Source organism: Chanodichthys erythropterus, chromosome 16 (genome assembly GCF_024489055.1).
Source record: "Chanodichthys erythropterus isolate Z2021 chromosome 16, ASM2448905v1, whole genome shotgun sequence".
NCBI classification, from domain to species: domain Eukaryota; kingdom Metazoa; phylum Chordata; class Actinopteri; order Cypriniformes; family Xenocyprididae; genus Chanodichthys; species Chanodichthys erythropterus.
The window spans coordinates 11,849,460-11,871,548 of NC_090236.1; the positions used below are offsets into that span (position 1 = coordinate 11,849,460).

The 22,089-nt window shown below is 36.9% G+C and overlaps 1 protein-coding gene across 4 annotated transcripts in view; it reads right to left on the reverse strand.

Moving 5' to 3' along the window:
* LOC137002443 (microtubule cross-linking factor 1) overlaps positions 1-22,089 on the reverse strand; it is a 74,380-nt gene that overhangs the window by 23,957 nt on the left and 28,334 nt on the right. For all 4 annotated transcript variants that reach the window (XM_067362078.1, XM_067362077.1, XM_067362079.1 and 1 more), the window contains exons 4-6: positions 12,213-12,272; positions 10,383-11,792; positions 4,357-4,491 (exon numbers count right to left, since the gene is read on the reverse strand). In XM_067362078.1, the coding sequence (XP_067218179.1) occupies positions 4,357-4,491; positions 10,383-11,792; positions 12,213-12,272 (1,605 nt within the window). The remainder of the gene's footprint in view (positions 1-4,356; positions 4,492-10,382; positions 11,793-12,212; positions 12,273-22,089) is intronic.

A 22,089-nucleotide genomic window follows, 5' to 3' on the forward strand; every position in this document is an offset into this window, starting at 1 on the left:
TTTGATCGCCCCCTGGAGGCTGGATGCAGTACAGGTCATAAACCCCGCCCTCTCAATGCAGTCGAATGAGACTTCAGTGAAAACTTAAAAATAAATTCTGCTTCAAATAAAACTTTCTGAAAGATGGTTTTGGTCATTTAAGGTAGTTGTTATCATGCTGATATATATTCAATTGTTTGATTTTGTGATCATTTAGATTTTAGCTAGCAATTTGATGCTAAAAACGGGGCGTGTCGTCATGATTTGCAGTTGATTGACAGCTTGTCTGAGGACTGTCAGAGCTTCGAGGGGAAATTGAAGATGTATAACTAACTATTAATTTTCAATTTCTTTATTTAACACCAACAAAATGAGCTGTTCAGCAGTAAACTGTACTAACCGACCTACAGGATCTGACGGATCACTGAACTTTTTTCTGTAACATTAAATGTGGGCTTCATAAGCCAATTAATAAATGTTATTAGTTAAGATAACACACCTAATGTTAACCATGTCGGGAAAAAGCAGGTGATCATTATCTAGCAGATACTTATTATTTTTATGGGTATACAATAATAATTAGCAGGACAAAACTAATGATGGCCTACTCTAATTAAAGCACTTGATCTCCTGTAACGTTAGTTGAACTTGATTTAAAATGGCAGGACCGTTTCTGATTATTTAGAGTCGTTTCTAGTGGCATATTATATTGAGGTTATCTACTGAATTTGCTGTTTCAAAACTATTATTGCTCTAGAAACAGAATAGCCTATTATTTTATAGGTAGAATTTTAAATTGTGTATAATTTTTATAGTCTATTTAAAATACAGGAATGATGACGCAGTCGTCTGGGCGGAAGTTTGATACCGCGACTCCGCCTCCGGGCTCCACTGACGATTCCTTCTGCGCATGCCCAGGCTCCAAACTTTTTTTTTTGCTATTTAAACCATGTGACGCAGGATGTGAAAATGATAACTGCGTCTGGCTGAAACTAGCAAAAGACACTTGTGTCGTGCCTGGCATTGCATTGCGCCAGTTGTGTGATAGGGCCCATAGTGTGATAGTCTGTAAATGATGGTTTTATAGGGATAAAGTTTTCAAAACACTCACATGCAATAGCAAGGGTCACCATGATTTTGCAAAGTAAGACATGTTCCTGGATCAACATATTTTGCTGATCCTGGAACAATATTCCAGTCTGAAAATTTAGTCTTAACCCTATTCCTACCCCTAAACCTAATCCTACCCATAAAACTTATCCCTAAAATCAGAGGGGAAAGATAGGTGAATAACATTGATGTAGAAGCACCTAACCCCGGTTTGCAAGCCTAAACTTGACAAACGGTAAACTTGTCCCTCAAATCTGATTGGTTGATTGGAATGTTGTTCCAGGATCAACAAAGATGTTGATCCACGAACATGTCTTACTTGGCAAAATCATGGGGACCCAATAGCAAGTGGGTATTGATACTGTTTTCTATGCAAATGACGTTCGATCCTAACAGTGGCTGTTTACTGACGAGCCGCCTCATAAAAATGGATTATTATTTCAGACAGAAGGTCAAAATGAAGGCATATATATTTGTTTTTTTGTGCAAAAAACTTTATTAACATTATAAGTGAACCTCAAGGAACATATTAAAATAATAAAAAAATCCATGTCATGACCCCTTTAAATGTAAGAGTGAAGATTCACATACATAAATATCAAAGATATAAAATAAGCATATGCTGCCTTCAAGTCACTGCATTAATGAGTGAGCGCATGGGAACGGCAACAACAGGTCATAATTACTAAATGAGTGAGAAACACTTTTGTTTTTGAGCCCTGAATTTTGAGGGTGAGTCAGATAAAAAATCGTATTGGACATACTAAGCCCCAAATGGGCTTTTTTTTTATTTTTTTATTCTGTCCTGATTTTAGAGGGAAAGTGCTAAATTACACTTACTGGTGGCTGAAAGCTCAAGTTGCATAACTAATGCACATCCTTTGTTCTTAATTTGTTACAATAGTGCTAAAAACATTTTTTTCTTTTTGTAAGTAGATGGAAAAAAGTAAGAAAATTACCTGCGTCCATTTGTTCCAGCCACAATTACTAAAAAAGTTTTGTACATAAGACTTCATTATAAAGTCAAAATTATAGGGAACTTCCCAGGAGGACTTGAAGGCAAAAAAATGCGATATGTTGCATATCGCGAGCTGCTAAATACACTTTCTTTCAGCAGTTTTGGTTAGCCTGTACAGTTCACGCTGAGTAGCAGCACATAAACTGAAGCTTGGACAACCATATAGACACACAACAAATTAAATGCAAATACACATTAACTGATGGCATGATTAACACACATACAGCCCTTGTTTTCATGTTACAAAGAGTCACAAATTGAACAGAACATCAAAGCTCCTGCATGCGTGAGAGGATGGTGAGTGTCGTAATTCATGACAAACCAGTGTGATTTTACAGAAACAGCAGTGGTTGTGAGTGGAGTGAGACGAAACCAAAAGAATCACTGTGAAACAATGGTGTGAATTAAATGATTCAAGTGAACGAACTGCTCTCGGCTCTATCTAGGGTTTCATTTAGTTGCATCAGATGAATCAGCGCTGTTGTTTTTGGTCTAATAACCTGGTATAAAATAACTGGAAGTGATATTTTATGACAACTGGCTCTCTTCCTTTCAGTTTTATTACATTAAGGATTTATTACATTTTATTAAATTAGATAAAGACATACAAGCTAGGGAGAATTCATCTTCATTCTGAAGTGTTTCGTAAGCTTTCCTTTCCCTCTAAAAACAGGCTGTTTCAAAATCTACTGAGCTGCCTTGCTGTCTAATCAATCATTTTTGGAAATAAAAATAATGTAATGCGTAATGAATTATTATTTAATGCAATTATTTAATCTAATTACATATTTAATGCACTGTTGCCATAAAGGAAGTTATTTTAGAACCAGAGTAATTTTTAGTTTAGTTTAGGCCTGTTGTTTATAGCAGCGTCCATGTCTATAGTATGCCTACGCTGCCTTCAAAACACACACTAGGTTTTGAAACGGATCTAGAGACACAGTAGTAGTCAGAGACACAATGTTCACACACTGTTACCTTTGTGTTCAAACATACACTCATGTCCATTTCAAAGCTAATAAAACTTTTATTTTGAAATCTGGAGCCATATTCATAAATACTTTAGGCTGAAACAAAACCCTTGTGGTTCAGATTTTTTTTAAGATCTGGTACCTCTGACCACATTGAGGTCATTCTGATTTCAGGATGGAAAGCTTCATCGTAAAACCGGTGTGTGAACATGTCCTCTGTTTTGATCTGTACTACACATTTTCACAAGGAAAGGCACTCTATTTCTCCATACACCACCAAAACATCTCTTACTGGACTGTTTTAATGTTAAAAAGGGGATTAAAGCCTTGGTTATCTCTGGATAGCTTGGACAGCTGTGGATTTTTATGTGTTATTATATTTTAAAAAGGAAAACCTCTGCTTTTAACCTTCTTGTGCTCTTTTTTTTACTTCATCAAAATGGAACGAAACTTGGTAAAGGTTTTGGCACTTGCTTTGTGAATACACACACACACACAAAAGTTCTATAACTTTCAATAAGCTTCTATAACTTTTTAAGTTCACTTAAAAATATATATAAAAAAATCACTTCATCAATAATCTGCCAAGTGTCATCTTTAAAAAGAGACCAAACTTAAGTTGGAAATTTAATTTTCATGTCTGTGGTCAAAAAGTGATTAAATGGATAATAACTACTGCATAAATATAATTTAATACCAGAAAATCCCCTAAAAATACAAAATATTAAATAAAAAACATTATCAAACTAAAATATTGTATATTCACTGAGATAAAATAAATCTGTCATTTTTAACCGCCATGCAAGGAGCACCAGAAAATTAATTTGTACATATATAATATTGGAACAATACTTATTAATCAATTAAATTAATATATAATATTATGCATGACATGTTGCATTACATGTGTTAAATTTATGCATGCAGAAGATATGCAAATCATATAAAATAATATAAATCTTAAGGGATGTTTAAGGCATCTCATGACATTCAGAAAAAACAAAACAAAAAAAAAACAATGCATGTTGGGAAGTCAGTCACTGTGACACTTTTCTTGAAAATACTGTATCTCACCATATTATTATTGTTCCAGCTACTTCTGTCATTTCAATCCAAAGATAACCAAGGCTTTACAGAAAGTATCTGTAATACATCTATATATACCCTTCAATGTTTAGCATCTAATGCAGCACATTACTCTGTCAGCTGTTTCACTGCAAGGACACTTGGAAACGTATCTGGTCTTAAAGTTCAGAGGCAGATGAACGAGGCACTGACCTCGGGTCTGAAACTGTGTGGCCTGGCGTATCTACTGAGTCCAGGGGCTCCCCTGGCTGTGGCGGACCCCTTAGCGGCGCCCTCCATGCCACTCTGCCGGTCTAGGCACCACTCCTGCTCCTCCCTTCGCCCGTACTGTGAGTGAGGGAGGGGGAGGAAAGGGGTTGGGGAGGTGGAGGAGAGGAGACAGAGGGAGGTGCATGGGGATTGGTGAACGACAAACAGAATCGACACACACGAGACGAGAAAGAGTGGGGGAAAAAACTGAATGTGGGTTTAAGCAAAACTCAAAATGTGAAATGCAAGAAAGGGTGACACACATTGTACTTACAAAAATGATTATGAATTAAAAAATAATGATCAAATGGAGAAAAAAAAAAGAGAGCCAGCAGGCTACAAGACAAAGAAAAGCGCAAAAAGAAAGACCAACTTAAATATGATGGCGTAGGAGAGAGACGAGAAGAGAACGAGAATGAGGAGGAACAGAATCATGGGCTGAAACATCTGGGAACGAAATGAGGGACAAAGAGAGAAGAGGGGAAGGGCCAAGGGGGAAAAAAGAATGCAAAACACTGGTTATGAAGCGCATGCGATGGGGATACATGAGTCTTACAACCAATAACCCAAAATGTGCAGTGACAGCTGGGACTAAACACTAATGGTGTCGTGCCAAATCCAAGCCCCAGTCAAAACCCTAATCCTCAAAAACCATTCCACTGACTCCAAGAACGTTTGGGGGTGTTTTACTAATACAACTGTAAAATACAGCTTAATTAATATTTTTCAAAATAAAAAAATATCCAAGACACATCTTCCAGGCCAAAATTAATTAATATTAATATTAAGCTAATAATTAAAATAATTATTATAGTTAAAATAAAAAAATATATATATGAATAATTTAACCATATAATATATTACTTTAATTAAAATTATTTATTTATTAACTATTAAATTAATACACACACACACACACACACACACACATATATATATTATATATATATATATATATATATATATATATATATATATATATAGCCAATAAAGTAATACATTTCTAAATAATATAATTTTAATTATTAGCTTTATTAATATTAAGCTGATAATTAAAATAATAAAAACACTATATAATTACATTAAAATACTTATAATTTAAAAAACAAAATAACCATATAACTTTTATTTCCATTATATTATTTTAATAATTAACTACATTAATTAAAATAATTAGATTTAATAAAATAAATATATTATGATAATTAATAAATATGTAATAAATATGTACACAATTTTTTATATGATACAACATTTTACATTTTGGTACTGTGTTGGGTCACTTGATATTTTATATTTTATATATATATATATATATATATATATATATATATATATATATATATATTATTTAAGCAAATAATTAAAGTACAATACATACATAAAGTAAAATACATTTCTAAATAATATAATTTTAACTATTAGCTTAATATTAAGCTGATAAAGTAAAAACACTTTACAGTTACATTAAAATAATTATATTTATTTTTTTAAATATTTAACTATATAACTTTTATTTACATTATATTATTTTAATGATTAACTACATTCATTCATTAATTAGATTTAATAAAATAAATATAAAAATATATTATGTTTTTTATTTGATATACACCATTTTGGTACTGTGTTGGGTCACTTGATGTTCAATGTAAAGTCATAAAGTACGTTATAGTTGATAATATTCATACAAACTTATTATATTGTATTACATAATTGCCATTGGTGCATTGTTTCATTTGAACTGTAATTTCCTGAGCAGCACTAACAGAATAATGCTAAAGGCTTTTGGATGAGGCATAACAAACAGCTCCAAGGTGGGAAGGATTTTGACAGGGGGTGAATTTGGCATGACGGCAGCATGCTGCTCACAGCGAAGCTCAGCCATGCGATGGAAGCTGAAGCTCTTAAATAAAATTCCTATAGGAGTGTTCTCAGGTCTGCAGCGGGACATCAAACCGTTCATAGATGTGAGATGAACAGGCCGTGACTTCATGCTTGATGAAGAGTGTTTCTGTGGTTGGATTGAAGTGACATGACCCAAAGCAAAGAACCGATGGGTTCCACCAATGAACATGAGCCAAATAAGTGAATTAACCAATCTTAGTGGGGCAACGGGAAAATGTTTGAATCATGATTAAATTTATATTTTAAATATCAAATCATGTTCAGACGCTGAAATATTCCAAAAGTTCCAGTTGCTCAGAATACGATAAACTACAAAAATATCAATAGACGTCCAAACAAATTTTTAAAGAAAAGGTTATTTGTTGGAAAATTGACTCATGTTACCATAAAGCAGTTTCAAAGCACAAAGCAGGAAAAAAGCTATAAGCAGTTCTATGGAAGGCAGCTTTCTGAGACTATATGACACTTAAACATGTGAAACTCATTCATTGAGACAAAAGACACCAGCAGATCAGCTGCATTATTCCTGAGAATGAGCAAGTCACATAAATATACAGAGACACACATTTTCAGAGTATGTATACAGGTCCTACAGAGCCTCTAGAGGTTATTCCGAAAACAAAATAACGCAGTGTAAGCATTTCTTATATGCCATTTCTCATATTTATGGATGCATGCTCCACATATGTTGCATCAGCATTAACTGTGCAAATAAAAAAAACTACTAGATTTGCTCAAGACCAGCACCCAGGTCAATGTTTTATTGACATTTGAACTGATGTTAGTATGCATCATGCCACATCAACAGGGTCCAAAATTGACAAGTGCCAATAAATAAAAAATACAAATAAGGTGAATTTAATTACGACATCCTTGTTAAGAAGTGCAACATATATAACACATAAATGCATGTCCAAATGATAAAACATAATGCATGTCCGCATTTTTGTCAGAAATGAAGTTTAAGGCCAGAAACAGATTTTAAGCAAGTATGCAATTGCTGCTGCGTTCATTTGGCCAGCGGGTGTTCTTGCAATTGGTTATTAGCCTCTATCAATGCAAAATCAACATGTGTTGCCACGCAATTTAAAACTGAATGCAAGTACTTGCTCCGACTAAGCGCTCACTTGTGTTCATATAGTACATTATGCTGCAAATCACACAATCGCTTGTGCTATTTGTGACAAAACAATAATTTTCGTTTAGGATTTATAGGCTTTTGTGAGCACTTGGCCATGCACCTTTTCTAAATGACCCTTGTATAGCTACCAAAAGGGTAAAATTCAACTTTTTTTGATAATTATTGACCTATAGAGTCCATAGGTTTGTACTACACTGCTTTGGATCCAATTGGGCGAAAAGACTAGGACTAGTTGACAAAAGTAGATTTTTTACATAATCACAAATATTTAACGAATGATTCGATTGACAGCAGCAGTCCTAGAGGCTATAGGTTGCTCGTGTGTTACACAATCCTTTACGCACATGGAAAAAGTTTAGACACCCCCTTCCGATCGACCTCCGTTAACCTTGTCTGAGTGCTACTCAAGTTCATTGGTCGATGGTGGACATGTTTTTCGAGGTATGTCAACATCCTTATAGACAATCATGGCACCTCAGACAAAGACACTGCATGCCAATTTTCAAGTCAATCAGTCTAACAGTGAAGTAGTTATAGCCATTTTCATGTGTTTCTATTGTTATAGCGCCACCAAGTTGCCAATATAATACACTTGAGCCTATGCCTAACAGTTCAGAAGTTATGAGCCATTCATACTTTTCACTAATGTAGCGCCCCCGTCAGACTGATCCTTGGTGATGTTATAGACGGTATAAGTACTACCAGCCCTCAAAGTTTCAAGTCTCTACGACTTATGGTTTGGTCTACCCGATCATTTTAGGGGACAATTTTGATCCTTGGAAATTAAAAAAATTACAACAGGGTTTCAGAGCTATGCACCCCTGAAAATATGACTGTAAGAGATATTTATGGCAAGCAAATATTTCTCAGTTCACCCGTTATTGGCGCTGTAAATTTTGGACCCTGCAAATCAATGACAACCAATATAGTCATGTGAAGCCATGCGGGAAATACCCCCAAACACCCCCCCTGCCGGGCGCAAGACAAGGGGATTGTGGGTATGAGGAGAACAGCATCAAGGGTAAATACTGCTGGGAAAGGAGAGGTAAGGGCATGAGCCGGGTGGCACTCTGGCATGTGTGGGTAAAGGAATGCATTGCATTGCACTGCATTGTGGGATATACTATTCCACGCAGGGTTACCTATTGTATTGTTCACATTTTGACAACTTGAGTAGTCCATGCATGCAGAAAATTAATTTTCATAAAAATAGCACAAGTAATATAGTGTTAATGCTGGTGAACAAGTGTTGCTCTATGGTGTCTGGCAGACCTGTTCAGCTGCCTACATTTACGCTGAAGGTTATGTTGAGGTTATTAATCTCAAAGTGAATTTAAAAAGCACCCATTAAAAACATCTCACCATCTCTGTCTTCTTTTGTGTCTCCTGCTGTTTTACTGTCAGAGCAGGTCTATCAGAACATAACTCTGCTCACAAAACTCCCATTAATGTTTCACATAGATCTATTTCACACATAACTTAAAACAAATGATCAGAAATATCACTGATATCAGGTAACTGGATAACCAGCTTTGCTAGTCAAATACTCTGCCTACAGTTCCACATATCAAGCAAGTCTCACCATTTCCCCTTTCATCTCTGAACTGGGTGTTTTTGTCTCTGGTTTGATGAGTTTTGTCATTGGTAAGAGAACAGAGACAACTTATTAAGGGTTTTGCATGGATGCCTGCAGTCGTAGCTTGATGAAATCACACTTTAGCAAAGTAGTACAAGTGTTACCAGTGAAGGAAATGTTTACTTCTACCGTCTACATTCACTGTGATGCATCCAGAGCAAAGCTTGACGTATAGAGTTATAAAGGAATAGTTGACCCAAGAATTAAAATTCTGTCATCATTTACGCACCCTCATGTCATTCCAAAATTGTAGAATTTTCTTTCTTCTGAACAATACATAGATGATGTTTTAGTCCATGTGACTTGCGAAACTTTCAAGCTCCAAGAAAGACATAAAGGTAGTTGGAAATTAATCCTTATGACTCAACTACTATCACTTTACATGATAAACAATTAAAATACACCTTTGTTGACTATAATGCCCCTTGTACAGGATGTAATATAAGTGTCTGGTGTCCCCAGAATGTGTCTGTGAAGTTTCAGCTCAAAATACCCCACAGATCCTTTATTATACCATGTTTTAAACACCCAGTTTTGAGTGCTAGCAAAAACATACAGTTTTCATGCATGTGCCTTTAAATGCAAATGAGCTGCTGCTCCCGCCCCCCTTCCCAGAAGAGGGCGGAGCTTTAACAGCTCGTGCTTCGGTTGCTCAACAACAACAAAGCTGGAGAATCTCAGGCAGACAAAATGAGGATTGTCAGTAACGGTGTTCAGCCTTACATTGTTCAAACCGGAGTCGTTTGTGAATCAGTCCGGCGTAAAATGATGGCACTCTTCTACAACAACTCTTCATCTTTTCTATAGCAGCCCAACATGGCCTTACCCCCATTGTAGTTAATTTGATGCTACCATTATGTCTTTTTTGGTGCTTGAAAGTTTTAGTTCCTATTGACTCTTTATAAAATCTATAGCTGAAACATTCTTAAAATATCATCTTTTGTGTTTTGCAGAACAAAAAAATTGATGTGGAGTAAATGATGACAGAATTTTCAGTGTTAGTTGAACTATCCAATAACATTTCTTTTTGCCCTACATATAATCAAGTTGACAAGTCATGCCAGCCAAAATTAGTCAAATAGCTTCCTTTGTCCATTCAGGACTTTCAGGACTGACGGTATATGGCACATGAAGATGCAGAATCAATATAAAGGTGTATGCATTCTCAAAAAGGGACTTTCATATGAGGAAGCAGCAAAGGAAAAGGGAAGTTGCCATGTCATGTGATCGCATGTGACGGCAAACACTGAATAAAGATGAAGGGTCGAGTTACACATATCCTACCTGGAAGTCCGTCACCAGATCCCTTCCCAGTGTGCCGATGGGCGAGTCCCTTGACATGGAGGTAACGGAGGAAAGGAAGCTGCTAGATTCAGTGAGGTTGGGCATGGGGGAAAGGTCATCAACCCGGTCCCGTAGACCCTCCCCTAGGTGGTCCACTTTGTCCATGAATTGCTGGAGTTCCATACGGAAAGCCCTCATGCGGGTGTTGATGGAATCCAGCACCTGAGAATCGGGTTTAGATTCAGCAGAGTCTCCATCGCCCCTGAACTCTGAACCCTCCACAAGAAGGTCCCCTCCCAGGACTACCAGACGACCTTCGCGGATAAGACTGTCCGTATCCGTGATGAGCCGCTCCACCGTTTTTCCAAGCCGCTCAGCTTCGCGTCTGACGTTGTTGAGTGTCTCTCTGTCTTCCCGTCTCCGCTGGGCCAACTCGGCCACTCCCAGCTCACCGGTATCTGAGGGTTTCTCGCCACTGGCGAATCCAGAGGTGCCCGTCTTCTCAAACAAGTCCTCAGAGTCGCTCTCACCACCAACAGGACCCTCACGTTTGGGGTGGAGCAGCAAAAGCCTGGCAGTCTCGTCCTCATCTGGTTCCCTTCGCCCGGCATCACTATCCACGTCGCTATCCCGTGGGCTACTGGTGCGCATTCCCAAGTGTGCTGCCAGGTCGCAACGCTGCATATTCGAGATCAGCACCCGGTTCTCGTACTGCAGCTTCATCACCTTCCCACTTAGCTCATTGACCTGGAGTCTAGCGGCTTTCAGCTCCTCCTGGAGTGTGGCGCCACTCCCAGCTCCAGAAAAACCTCCGTTACCAGGTTTGAGTGCACCACCACTTCCACCCTCAGCTCCCTCTGACTCCCGGTCGGCTTGGCTGGGCCCGAATTTGAAGCGGTTGAGCTCAGACGTCAGTTGTTTGTTGTGGTCCTCAATCTCAGAAATGGAGCGACGCAGCAGCTCTGCCTCCTCTTCCACAAATTGCAAGTGCCGTCGCAATTCGCTTGCAGATTCCAGGGCATCGCCACCATATGGTGAGGTAGGGACACTTGAGAAGGGTTCGCGTCCAAAGCAGTCCCTCTCATATTGGCAGCGTAGGTCTTCGTTTTCCGCCCTAAGGCCACGGTTCTCCACCTCCAGCTCTACAATCTTCCTCCCCAGGATGTTGGCTTCCTCTTCCACCAGTTTGAGCCGTAACCGCAACTCGGCTTCCCGGGTGGTGTGGGGTCCTCCACCGGTCACCTCCGCCAGGGGCAAAGGGCTGTCCACATCGCCATATACTGATTTATACTTCTGCAATTCCTGTTCCACTTCATCTTTCTCACGGCCAAGTTTTGCCATCTTTTTACGCATAAGGGCCGATTCCTCCTTGGCAAACTGTAGCTGACAGCGCAGATCTGCACTGTCCTCCTGAAAAGTAAGAAATATGTGAATTAGTAATATAGTAATGAACTTAAACTTATTTTATTTCAGTTAAACATTTCTGGGTTTTTCCATGTAATATTATTTTTATTTCAATTCACAAAAACAAGTTTTAATAACTTTAGTTTAGTTTACAATTACAAAATTGAAAAGGATACTTTTTAGTACTGAATGCACTATATGGATCTCATGGTAGTGAAGCAATGAACAACAAATTGTGCTTTAGTGAATAAATATAATGCATACATAAAAAAAAACAACAACATTTAAATAAATGCTTTTTTAACGGGTAAAATATTTTCAATAAAAATGTTATAGAGCTGTTTTTTGTTTGTTTTATGTTTAGATTTGTGTTGTACTGAATTGTTCTGTATAAATGAATTGATCTCTGTGTTTGTTTGTACACACCTGAGTTATAGACTTCTTATCTTTGAAAGTTTCTCTACTGCCTCTCCTCCGCAGAGCAGTCTGAAAGACAACAAGAGCAAATTTAGACAATGTAAAGTGGACAAGGCAGACAATATTTACAAAATGTGCATCTTCATTTCAGTTACCAGTAGGGTTGGGTATCGTTTGAGTTTTAGCGATTCCAATTCTGATTTTACTTATCGATTCCAATTGGTATCGATTTCGTTTAGATTCCAGTAAGGTAAAAACATTTAGTCAAACATTTATATAATATGTTTATTATGTGTCTTTTGCAGCTGATTTCCATGAACAACAACAAAAAAAAAAATTAGCAGCCGAAAGAACACTAACATTTTCCTATGGTTTTAACAAAAAGACCACAATAAAAAAAAAAACTGGACTAACTAATATGAAATTCAAACATTTTTAAAAACAAGTAAATAGTAATAGTATTGAATAAATAAACAAATTAGTAATAGCACAAATAAATACAGCTGAACAAAATTCAGGTGCAGAAATTGTAATCAAATGTAAAATAATGGCATAGTTTTCTTTTTACAAATAAAATATAGATTAATAATAGATTATTAAAGTTACAAAAGTTATTCAGTGGAGATCAGTGAGTGATATTCTTTTTTCTTTTGTTCTATGATTAGCGTTAATGACAAAGACAGCAGCAGGTTTATTAGGCTGCTGTCACCTCATGTAGGATCCAATATACTGTTTCACATGCGTTTTCCTTCTCAACTGTTTACATTCACTTAAGACAAATGTGACTTTGTTTATGAGGATATTTTGAAATTCCGTGAGTGCCAAATTAAGTTCTCTTTTGCATCTTCTTGCACTTGAAAATGGTTTAAAATCACATCAAAATGCCTGCACACAAAGGAATTGATAAGCGGAATCGACATTTTAATTTTATTACAAGTATCTGATTCCTGAAATTAAGTATCCAAGTCCAGAATTGGAATCGATTTTCATTCCCCAACCCTAGTTACCAGGACTGGTATCCTTCATAAAAACCTTCACAGAAGCTTGGCATCCAATGCGCACTTGTTTCTCTGGCACAAAAGGTTTATATATTTTCAGGTTGTGACATATGTGTATGGTGAAATCAAGCCAAATGGTCAAGAATGCACCACATCAGTGTTGCCATAAGAGGCGCACACATTAGCACGAATGGTCTTGTTCATCTCTCCTTCAGATCAACTACTGTCATGGCATAGCAAAGGTTTGAAGAGAATCGTCTAAGCAAGTTAGTCAAATTTGTAGCTAGCTAACGGAAAAAGAACACATCCAATTATGTTGCTATAATCATGGGCTGACTGCTCTAAATCAAAAGTTAAAGTAGGTAAACTTTGCCCTGCTTACTGCTGGTCTATCTTGAGTCATACTCTGAACTTAAATAGCTGCTGCTGATGGCTGCGTTAGCTTGAATCATTTATGGCCAGACAGATGGAAAGTGTGAGATGGGCACAGGAGACGAGGGAGTTTGAAACTTTTTCATCATCATACAGCAACAGAGTGTGAGAGAACCTAGTTACAACTCCAAAACATAGGAGGGGATGAGATGATGAGGTGATTTTTATGTGGGCTGGGCTGAGTCTGCAATATGGTTACAATTTATGGTTCACAATTTCCCCATTCACTTTCAGACATCCTCCAATGAAGTCAGTCATCACAAACATCCACAACCAAAGGATGCCAAGTCAAGCATCACTATTACTATTGCTCATAAAGAGGGTTGGCTCCTCAGACTAACTATTGACCTTTAGTGTGTAACTCATCCTGCACAATCCCATGCAGCAGACATGAATGATTCCTCAAATCATGTGTCTTGTTGAGAAGAGCCGTGCTGTTATTTACATTTTACATTAATTAATTTAGTAGATGCTTTTATCTAAAGTGGATTTTATTGCTTGTATTGTTTTATACATTTAAATACCTTGAATGCAATGACCTTGCTCCCCTCTAGAATACTCTAGCAAATGCCCAACATGCTAAAACCACTTAGTAACCACATTGCAGTGCCTTGGAAACCACACAGAACACACTAGGCATTGTGGCAATGACTTTTGTAATCTCCAGAGAGACTGCAATGTGTTTAGCATAAGTAATGCACACACAGAGATCATGTTACGCAAATGTATTAATGCATTAGTGCACAAAATACTCTCAGTCTAATTCTCTTCAACCCTCGCTAGCATGCAAACACAAATACACAAACACGAGGCAACTATTCACAATTCAAACAAAAACATGATATTCTGATGTTCCTCTTTCAATCCACTGTTTTATCATTTATTTGAGGAATCATTCATGTCTGGAGAACAACTTAAAGGTACAATATGTAAAATTTTTGCAGTAAAATATCCAAAAACCATTAGGCTATTGTTATATATTTTGTCCAGCTGATTACAAACAATATCTCTAATGTTTTCAACTACTTGTAAATCATGAGAAAATTCCCATTCTAAACAGTGACACGGGGCAGTGCAGTCGCCTGTCAATGACGTCTGTTAACTTTGTTACCGCCTTTACTGACGTAGAAACCACATGACAACTGTGCCGTGGACAAATGCGGAAGTAGTGTCTAGCGTCCAGCAAACCACTAGCCTGCTTCAAGCAGTTCCTTATTTACTTCTTGCACGTTTTATGGTGGATTGTTACTTATTTATGGAACATAATTACTGTTTACCATCTGCCGCTGGTTCTGTCGACAAGGACAGCTCCCGTAAACTCATGACCGGAAAAGCGGAAGCGGCGCCGGCGACTGTGTCATAATAAAAGTCCCGCTGCTCGTGAGGCGTATGTTGATCAATCGCTCCAGCTCCTCGTTCAGCTCCCGCAACACTCTGTCCTGCTCTGCTTCATACTACAGTAACGTTAATAATCGCATCCACGAACATGACTTCTTCCAGACTCCAATCCCTATTCTTTTGCACCGTCCGTTGAGATGGAGACCACATGTCCCAAGTTTCCGCTCTAAAACTTGGTGTCATCAAACTACGCCTTTGTTTTGAATAGGCTTCTATCGACCTCTAGCGGAAAAAAAAATCACAAATTGTACCTTTAACACACTGAACACCGTTACTGACAACCCTCATTTTGTCTGTGTGAGATTCTCCAGCTTTGTTGTTGTTGAGCTGTTAAAGCTCCGCCCTCTTCTGGAAAGGGGGCCGGGAGCAGCAGCTCATTTGCATTTAAACGGACACACACAAAAACGGCGTGTTTTTGCCCACACCTAAATAGGGGCAAATTTGACAAGCTATAATAAATTATCCGTGGGGGATTTTGAGCTGAAACTTCACAGGGACAATCTGAGGACACCAGAGACTTATATTACATCTTGTGAAAGGAGCATAATAGGTCCTCTTTAATACTTAGTGTTTGAAGTTTGATCAAATCACAAACACTATGCACAAGCAAAAGTCATAGTGACGCTTACCTTAGCAGACAGCTCTAATTAAACATATAACAAAAAGGTCTCTTTTATAACAGATAAGCTAACATTTCTTCACTCATCCTCAGTTCTTTGTTTTTCTTATATTTGTACGATTATATAATTGGAAAGGCATTACAACACGCCTGTACTCTGCAGCCTGTGTGCATGTGTTTTGTAAAGTCTTATGTAATGTAACGGGTGTAGCTTAGTGACAATGCCTGATTAAAAAAAAAAAAAGCTGGCAAAAACCTAAAGTGAACGCTTGCTGCTGAAGTACAGCATACACTAATACGGTGCCAACTGACAAATAATATCTCATTTGTTTCTCCTTTAGTAATAACATTTTATGGAGAACAAATGAAGATTTTTACTGAAGTCTACTGCATTTGTAATTAAGTCAATATGGACATTTCTCATCACATTTCCCCAAGATAAAAATACCTGAGCTGCTATTCACATTACTTTTATAGCAAATAATTAATGTGTGATTTTTATTATTCCTCCTGAGAAATTTAAGAAACAAAGATTGATAATTAAGTGTCTAATAAGTGTCCTATACTAAGTGTACCTATACTTATATACTTATATACTAACGCTCAAAAGTTAGATTTTTTAAAAAGAAATCAAAACTTTTATTCAACAAGTATGCATTAAATTGATAAAAATAAAAAAAAATAAAAATCCTGAAAAAAACTATGATTTATCATTAGAATGATTTCTGAAAGATCATGTGACACTAAAGACTGGTAATGATGCTGAAAATTCAGCTTTGATCACAGGAATAAATTACATTTTAAAATATATTCAAATAGAAAATATTTATTTTAAATTATAATAATATTTTACATTATTACTGTTTGTATTTTTGATCCAAAAAATGCCGCCTCGGTGAGCATAAGAGACTTACAAATATTTTAAAAGTCAAACCGACTCCAAACTATTGAACGGTAGAGTATGTAAAGAGCAACCTCTGAGCAATACAAATATTGTATTTTCCTGTGAGAAGAAAAAATGTTCAACAGTGGTGCGTTCAGGGTTAGATAATCACAGTCTATCTACAGTCCACTAATCCTGCTGTCTGGCCTCGTCCCAAATCAGATCACCACCCGTCCTCCAATTCCACCCCACCCGGCCTACATCCACAGACCGACAGCTACTGACACCTCCTGCCTCAGTTTCCTGAAAGAGTCACTACAACAGCTTATATATACATATGAATGATTTCGTATTCTACCCAAATAGACATGACTTAAAGGATTAGTTCACTTTGAAATGAAAATTAGCCCAACCTTTACTCACCCTCAAGCCATCCTAGATGTATTGGACTTTCTTGTTTTTGACGAAGACAGTCGGAGAATTATTAGTAAATATCGTGACGTATCCAGGTTTTATAACGGCAGTGATAGGGTTCAATGAGTATGAGCTGAACAAAGTCAACATCCATCCATCATAAACATGTACTCCACATGGTCCCGGGGTTTAATAAAGGCCTTCTGAAGCGAAGCGATGCGTTTGTGTAAAAAAATATCCATATTTAAACAAGTTGTAAAGTCAAATATCGAGCTTCCGCCAGACCACCTTCCGTATTCAACGTACACAGAAAGTGTAAACCTCTTGCAGTTCACAACACTTATGCTACATCATGTAGCCTATTAAACTTACGGAAAAAGTGTACACCAGTTTACACTTTCTTCGTAACTTGTATACGAAAGGCGGTCTGGCGGAAGCTCGATATAAATATTGATATTTAACAAGTTGGATGTATGGATATATGAAATGCATCATTTAGCTTCAGAAGGCTATTATTAACACTCCGGAGCCATGTGGAGCACATATTTATGATGGATGGATGGATTTGGATGGAAGCACTTTGTTCAGCTCATTGAACCCAATCACTTCCATTATAATGCTCAGATGCGTCAAGATATTTATTAATAATCAGTAACAGATCTGCATTTTTTTGTTGCAAGATTTTGAATGAAAAATAGAACAGTGCTAACCACTGCATTGGAGTAAAATAGTTTTTTTGCTGAATATTCAATGCACTTATTGTTGATTATGAAAGCTTGTTTCCGCCATGGCATAAAAAAAAGATAATTGCGACTTTTCATCTCACAATTCTGGCATTTTTTCTCAGAATTGCGTGATATAAACCCGCAACTGCAAGAAATAAAATCCGAATTGCAAGACATAAACTAGCAATTCTGACTGTTTTTCTTGTGATTGCAATTTAAATCTCGCAATTCTGACATCTTTTCTCAGAATTGTGAGATATAAACTCATAATTGCGTGTTATAAAGTATAATTCTGAAGAAAAAATACTGACTTTTTTCTCAGAATTGAGTTTATAGCTCATAACACGCAATTGCTAGTTTATATCTCGCAATTCTGACTTTATAACATGAAACTGCAACTTTATATTACGTAATACTGACTTATTCTGACTATAACTCACAATTGGGAGTTTATATTTTGCAATTCTGACTTTTTAACTCGCAATTGCAACTTCATATCACGCAATTCTGAGAAAAAAGTCAGAATTGCAAGATATAAGCTCACAATTGTGAGAAAAAATTGTGAGATAAGTCGCAATTACCTTTTTCCATAGTTGATGGATGATTCATCATCAATTCTATTTGTCTTTTTGTTTCTCTTTTGGTCTGAATAGACATTTTTAATGGTATCAATTTAATTAAATGCATTTGTATAGCACTTTTCACAAACAATACTCCAAAGTAGATTTAGAAAGAATATTTGAAGCTATAGTCACACCCACACCCACACAAATGCTGAAAAGTGTTTTCCCTTCCATTTAAAATGTTTTATCATTCCTATGATGGTGAATAGAGGCTAGAATGTGTTTTTGAAGGACTTTAGTTGTGTTAAAACATTTCAGAATGATGAAATGACACACAACAGAAACACAGTAAAACACTCACTCTATTCATCTATTCATCTGTCTCTAGATAGAGGTTATTCTCTCTCCCTAAAACGGCCTGTAATCTCAGATCAGAATGTGTCAATTGGTTTAGAAAGGCTAAAGTTGCAACTACAGGTCCAGGATCAGTGTTCTATAAAAACTCGGGGTGAGGTTCGTCTCCATCTGCCGCCTCCAGCAGGAGGTCTTTGTGGAGGAAGCAGAACACATTCATTCTATATTCGACACGTCAAAACACCAATTAATGAATCTGCACAAAGGACGAATTTGCCACTCAAAGCAGCAGGATGAGTTTTATTTTTTATTTTTATTAATATGCATTTCCCCATTAAAACATATACACTCACCGGCTGCTTTATTAGATACACCTTATATAGCATATGCACAAATCTCTCTATATACAGCCTGCAGAAATACAGGACGGACTGAACTGAGCCTAATCAAGGTTGACTGATATCTAATATCTAGTGCTGATCAGAGTGACTGACTCTGCAGTCCGGCACCGTGACTGAGCGGAGATACAACTGAGGTCGACCCAAAGTCACAAACACACATCCCTGGAGAAACACGGGACATCTGCTGCCTGACAAATGACACAACACAACCGTACACAAGCCCTTACCATCTCTGAATCTGAAACCCGTTCTTTACTGCACTCCACTTACAAAAAATACAATGAGACAAGTCCCCCCCGATAATTGATATTTCTTAATGCTGCTCTCCATTATGCTCCGCTCTGTTTGTTGTTAGGATGACAGACAGTTTAAAAGTTACATTTTTAGGCTGGTCTGCCTCAGCGATCTAACAGTGCTCATCAATGTCAAAATGATGGCCAATCAAATAAAAGAAGGCGGGGCTTAATTTTCACAGAATGAGTGTGAATTCCAACGCGACTCTTAGTTTTTACAGTGAAATTCGTGCATGGTAAGATATAAGTAGCTAAACTTTTAATATCTGACAACTGTTTTACAATAGATGACCCACAGCAACATACTCAACTTTTTTAATGTAATTTTGCCATTTTGAATTGAAAATAGGCAATCAATTGCAAACAAGACATGCAAACAAGAGTGAATGTGTGCATATTTTAAAATATATTACTTGCAAAGAGTTTAAATTGATTCCTTCACAACTAATGGGCTATAATTAGACCTAGAACTTCTTTTACCGTTCTTATTTCTTCTTTATTCTATTAAATACATTTTAATCCTTTAATTATTTAATTTTAAGGATCAAAACAAGGTAACAGCAAGTCCGAAACCATGTTCAAGACATGCTGTGAGGATCAGATTAAAATATCATGGATGGCAACAGAGCACAGGAAAATGTTGATTATAAACATACATATTTCTCTGAAAAGAATCACTAAAAGTTCTAATTAAAAGACAATATTTTAGTCAATATTTGTGTTTGCTGTTAGGATGCTCCATTAGCAATAGGTCTTGGATCAGAGCTCTGGTTAATAACCACACCTCTGTAGCCTAAAACCTCTCTTTACTAACTGTCCTTGTTGTAGCGTCTGGACTAATCAGCCACACAAAATGATTCAATATAGTTAATGAATTACCTATGAACTCACTTTATCAAAGCTCTGTGAACCCATCCCCCTAAAACTGCAACTAGCATCCCAAACTAGCTAAACTACAGGAAGAACTAGGTGTCCTGTTACAGATACTTGGACCTTTTACGATCAGGAACAATTTTGCAGAGACCAGTGACTCATTCTTTCTGAGAGGGACAAATAAACTCTCTTAATCCTATGTATTCTCTATATAACCACTTGGGAAATGTATAAACATGTATCCAATTTTCCCATATCACGACTTTCCTTTTATAGGCTTTATTCTATGTATTAATTCTCTCTTTGAACTATTTTGGTATTAATGTTCCATAGTTGCAAATGTATAGTTGACTGAGATCACATTGGCAGCATGTTTGGTATCTACGGACTCCAACTTTAATTTCCTATTTGGTAATTTATGTTACATGTTACTAACTCTGTGACACATTAGTATTATAAGAATTTAGAGGGTTCTTTTCTCATTCATCCAATCCAGTGTCTTATGCTAATATCTTGCTACAGAACAAAGACTCGTAAAACTACCCTCCGAGGGGCAACTCCTTATTGGCTCAGACACCTTAAGAGGGTGTGACCTCTTCACCTCTTATATTCACTGAACACAAGATCAAACTCTTCTCTTCCTGCTCTTCCTCCTCTTCTTCTCTTTTGCTGATGAATGCTGACGTCAAGATGCTTTAAGAAGCTAGAAGCTTCTAAGGAACCCCAAGCTTGTGCCAGGCCTCGGCCTAGACCTTCCATTCACCAAAGATCCTCTGAATCCAGCCGGTTCTCTTTCGTCAAGAAAATATCAGCAAAGATTCAACAGGAGCCTCCACAAATTGCATCAGGACAGTTTTAATTCAACTTGGAGAGACATGCAAGTATCAAACTTAGTCTCATTATCGGATACATTGAGTATCCTTACCCCTTTTAAAGAAGGGCCTGTTAAAACTAAACTGATGGTTTGCTCAAGGCTGTTGATCTGCTGAATGTCCAACAATGCTGTAACTTCTTGCTTCCTGTACTCTGCTTTCTCTCTCTCTCTCTTGGTAAACTGTATGCATGTATGTGTGTGAATGTTAGAGTAGTTTAAGTGTTTAGTCTAGTTAATAAAGTCTTGTTCATGTCACACGTAAGGTTGTCCGTGTTTTGCGCTCATGTACGGGAGTCCCTATTCATGTCGGTCCTGACTACAGGCTTTTAGTAGAATAAGATTGTTATTTCCTATAACCTGGAAATGAACATTTCTTAGTTAATAAACAATTAACACTGTGTGTTCATTGAACAACAGGTTAATTGATTGTAATATTAATTTTATTACATTAAGTTAATTTTATTGACTGATTAAAATATTAATAATTAATTATAACTAGTTATGATTAATTATTCATATTTATTTTGAGCTAATTTGCTACAAATGGTGGAGAATGCGGGCATGAATAAACAAATGTTATGAGCTTAAACCACTGTCAACTTAAAAGTGTGCATTTGATAATTCCAGTCAGAATATGTCAGACGATGTGCATTTTGGTCACTAATTGCTGGCTTGTTAGATGCTGATAAAGTGATAGCTTGAATTGACATCTCTACTGTAACTGAAAGAGTCTACTCTTAAGACATTTTAGCATATGTTCAAATGGTATCAGTGTAAAGTTAATCTGATTTTAGCGAAGAAATCCTAATCTCAGTATTAGAGCGTAAGCCTGTGTTGACGAAGGAATCTCAGCTCAGCGGCATGTAAACTGTACCAGAATTGATTATTCTGCTTTGGTTGGAGAAATACCAATTGCAGTATTGCTTAACCTGTTTCTGATGAATGAATCTCAGTACAGTGTTATATAAATGTAGATTTGGGTAATGCTCCCCTTTTATAGTTAAGATTGATGTCATTCATCTAAACTTTGGCTGCATCTACAAGCATAGCTACCTCTTG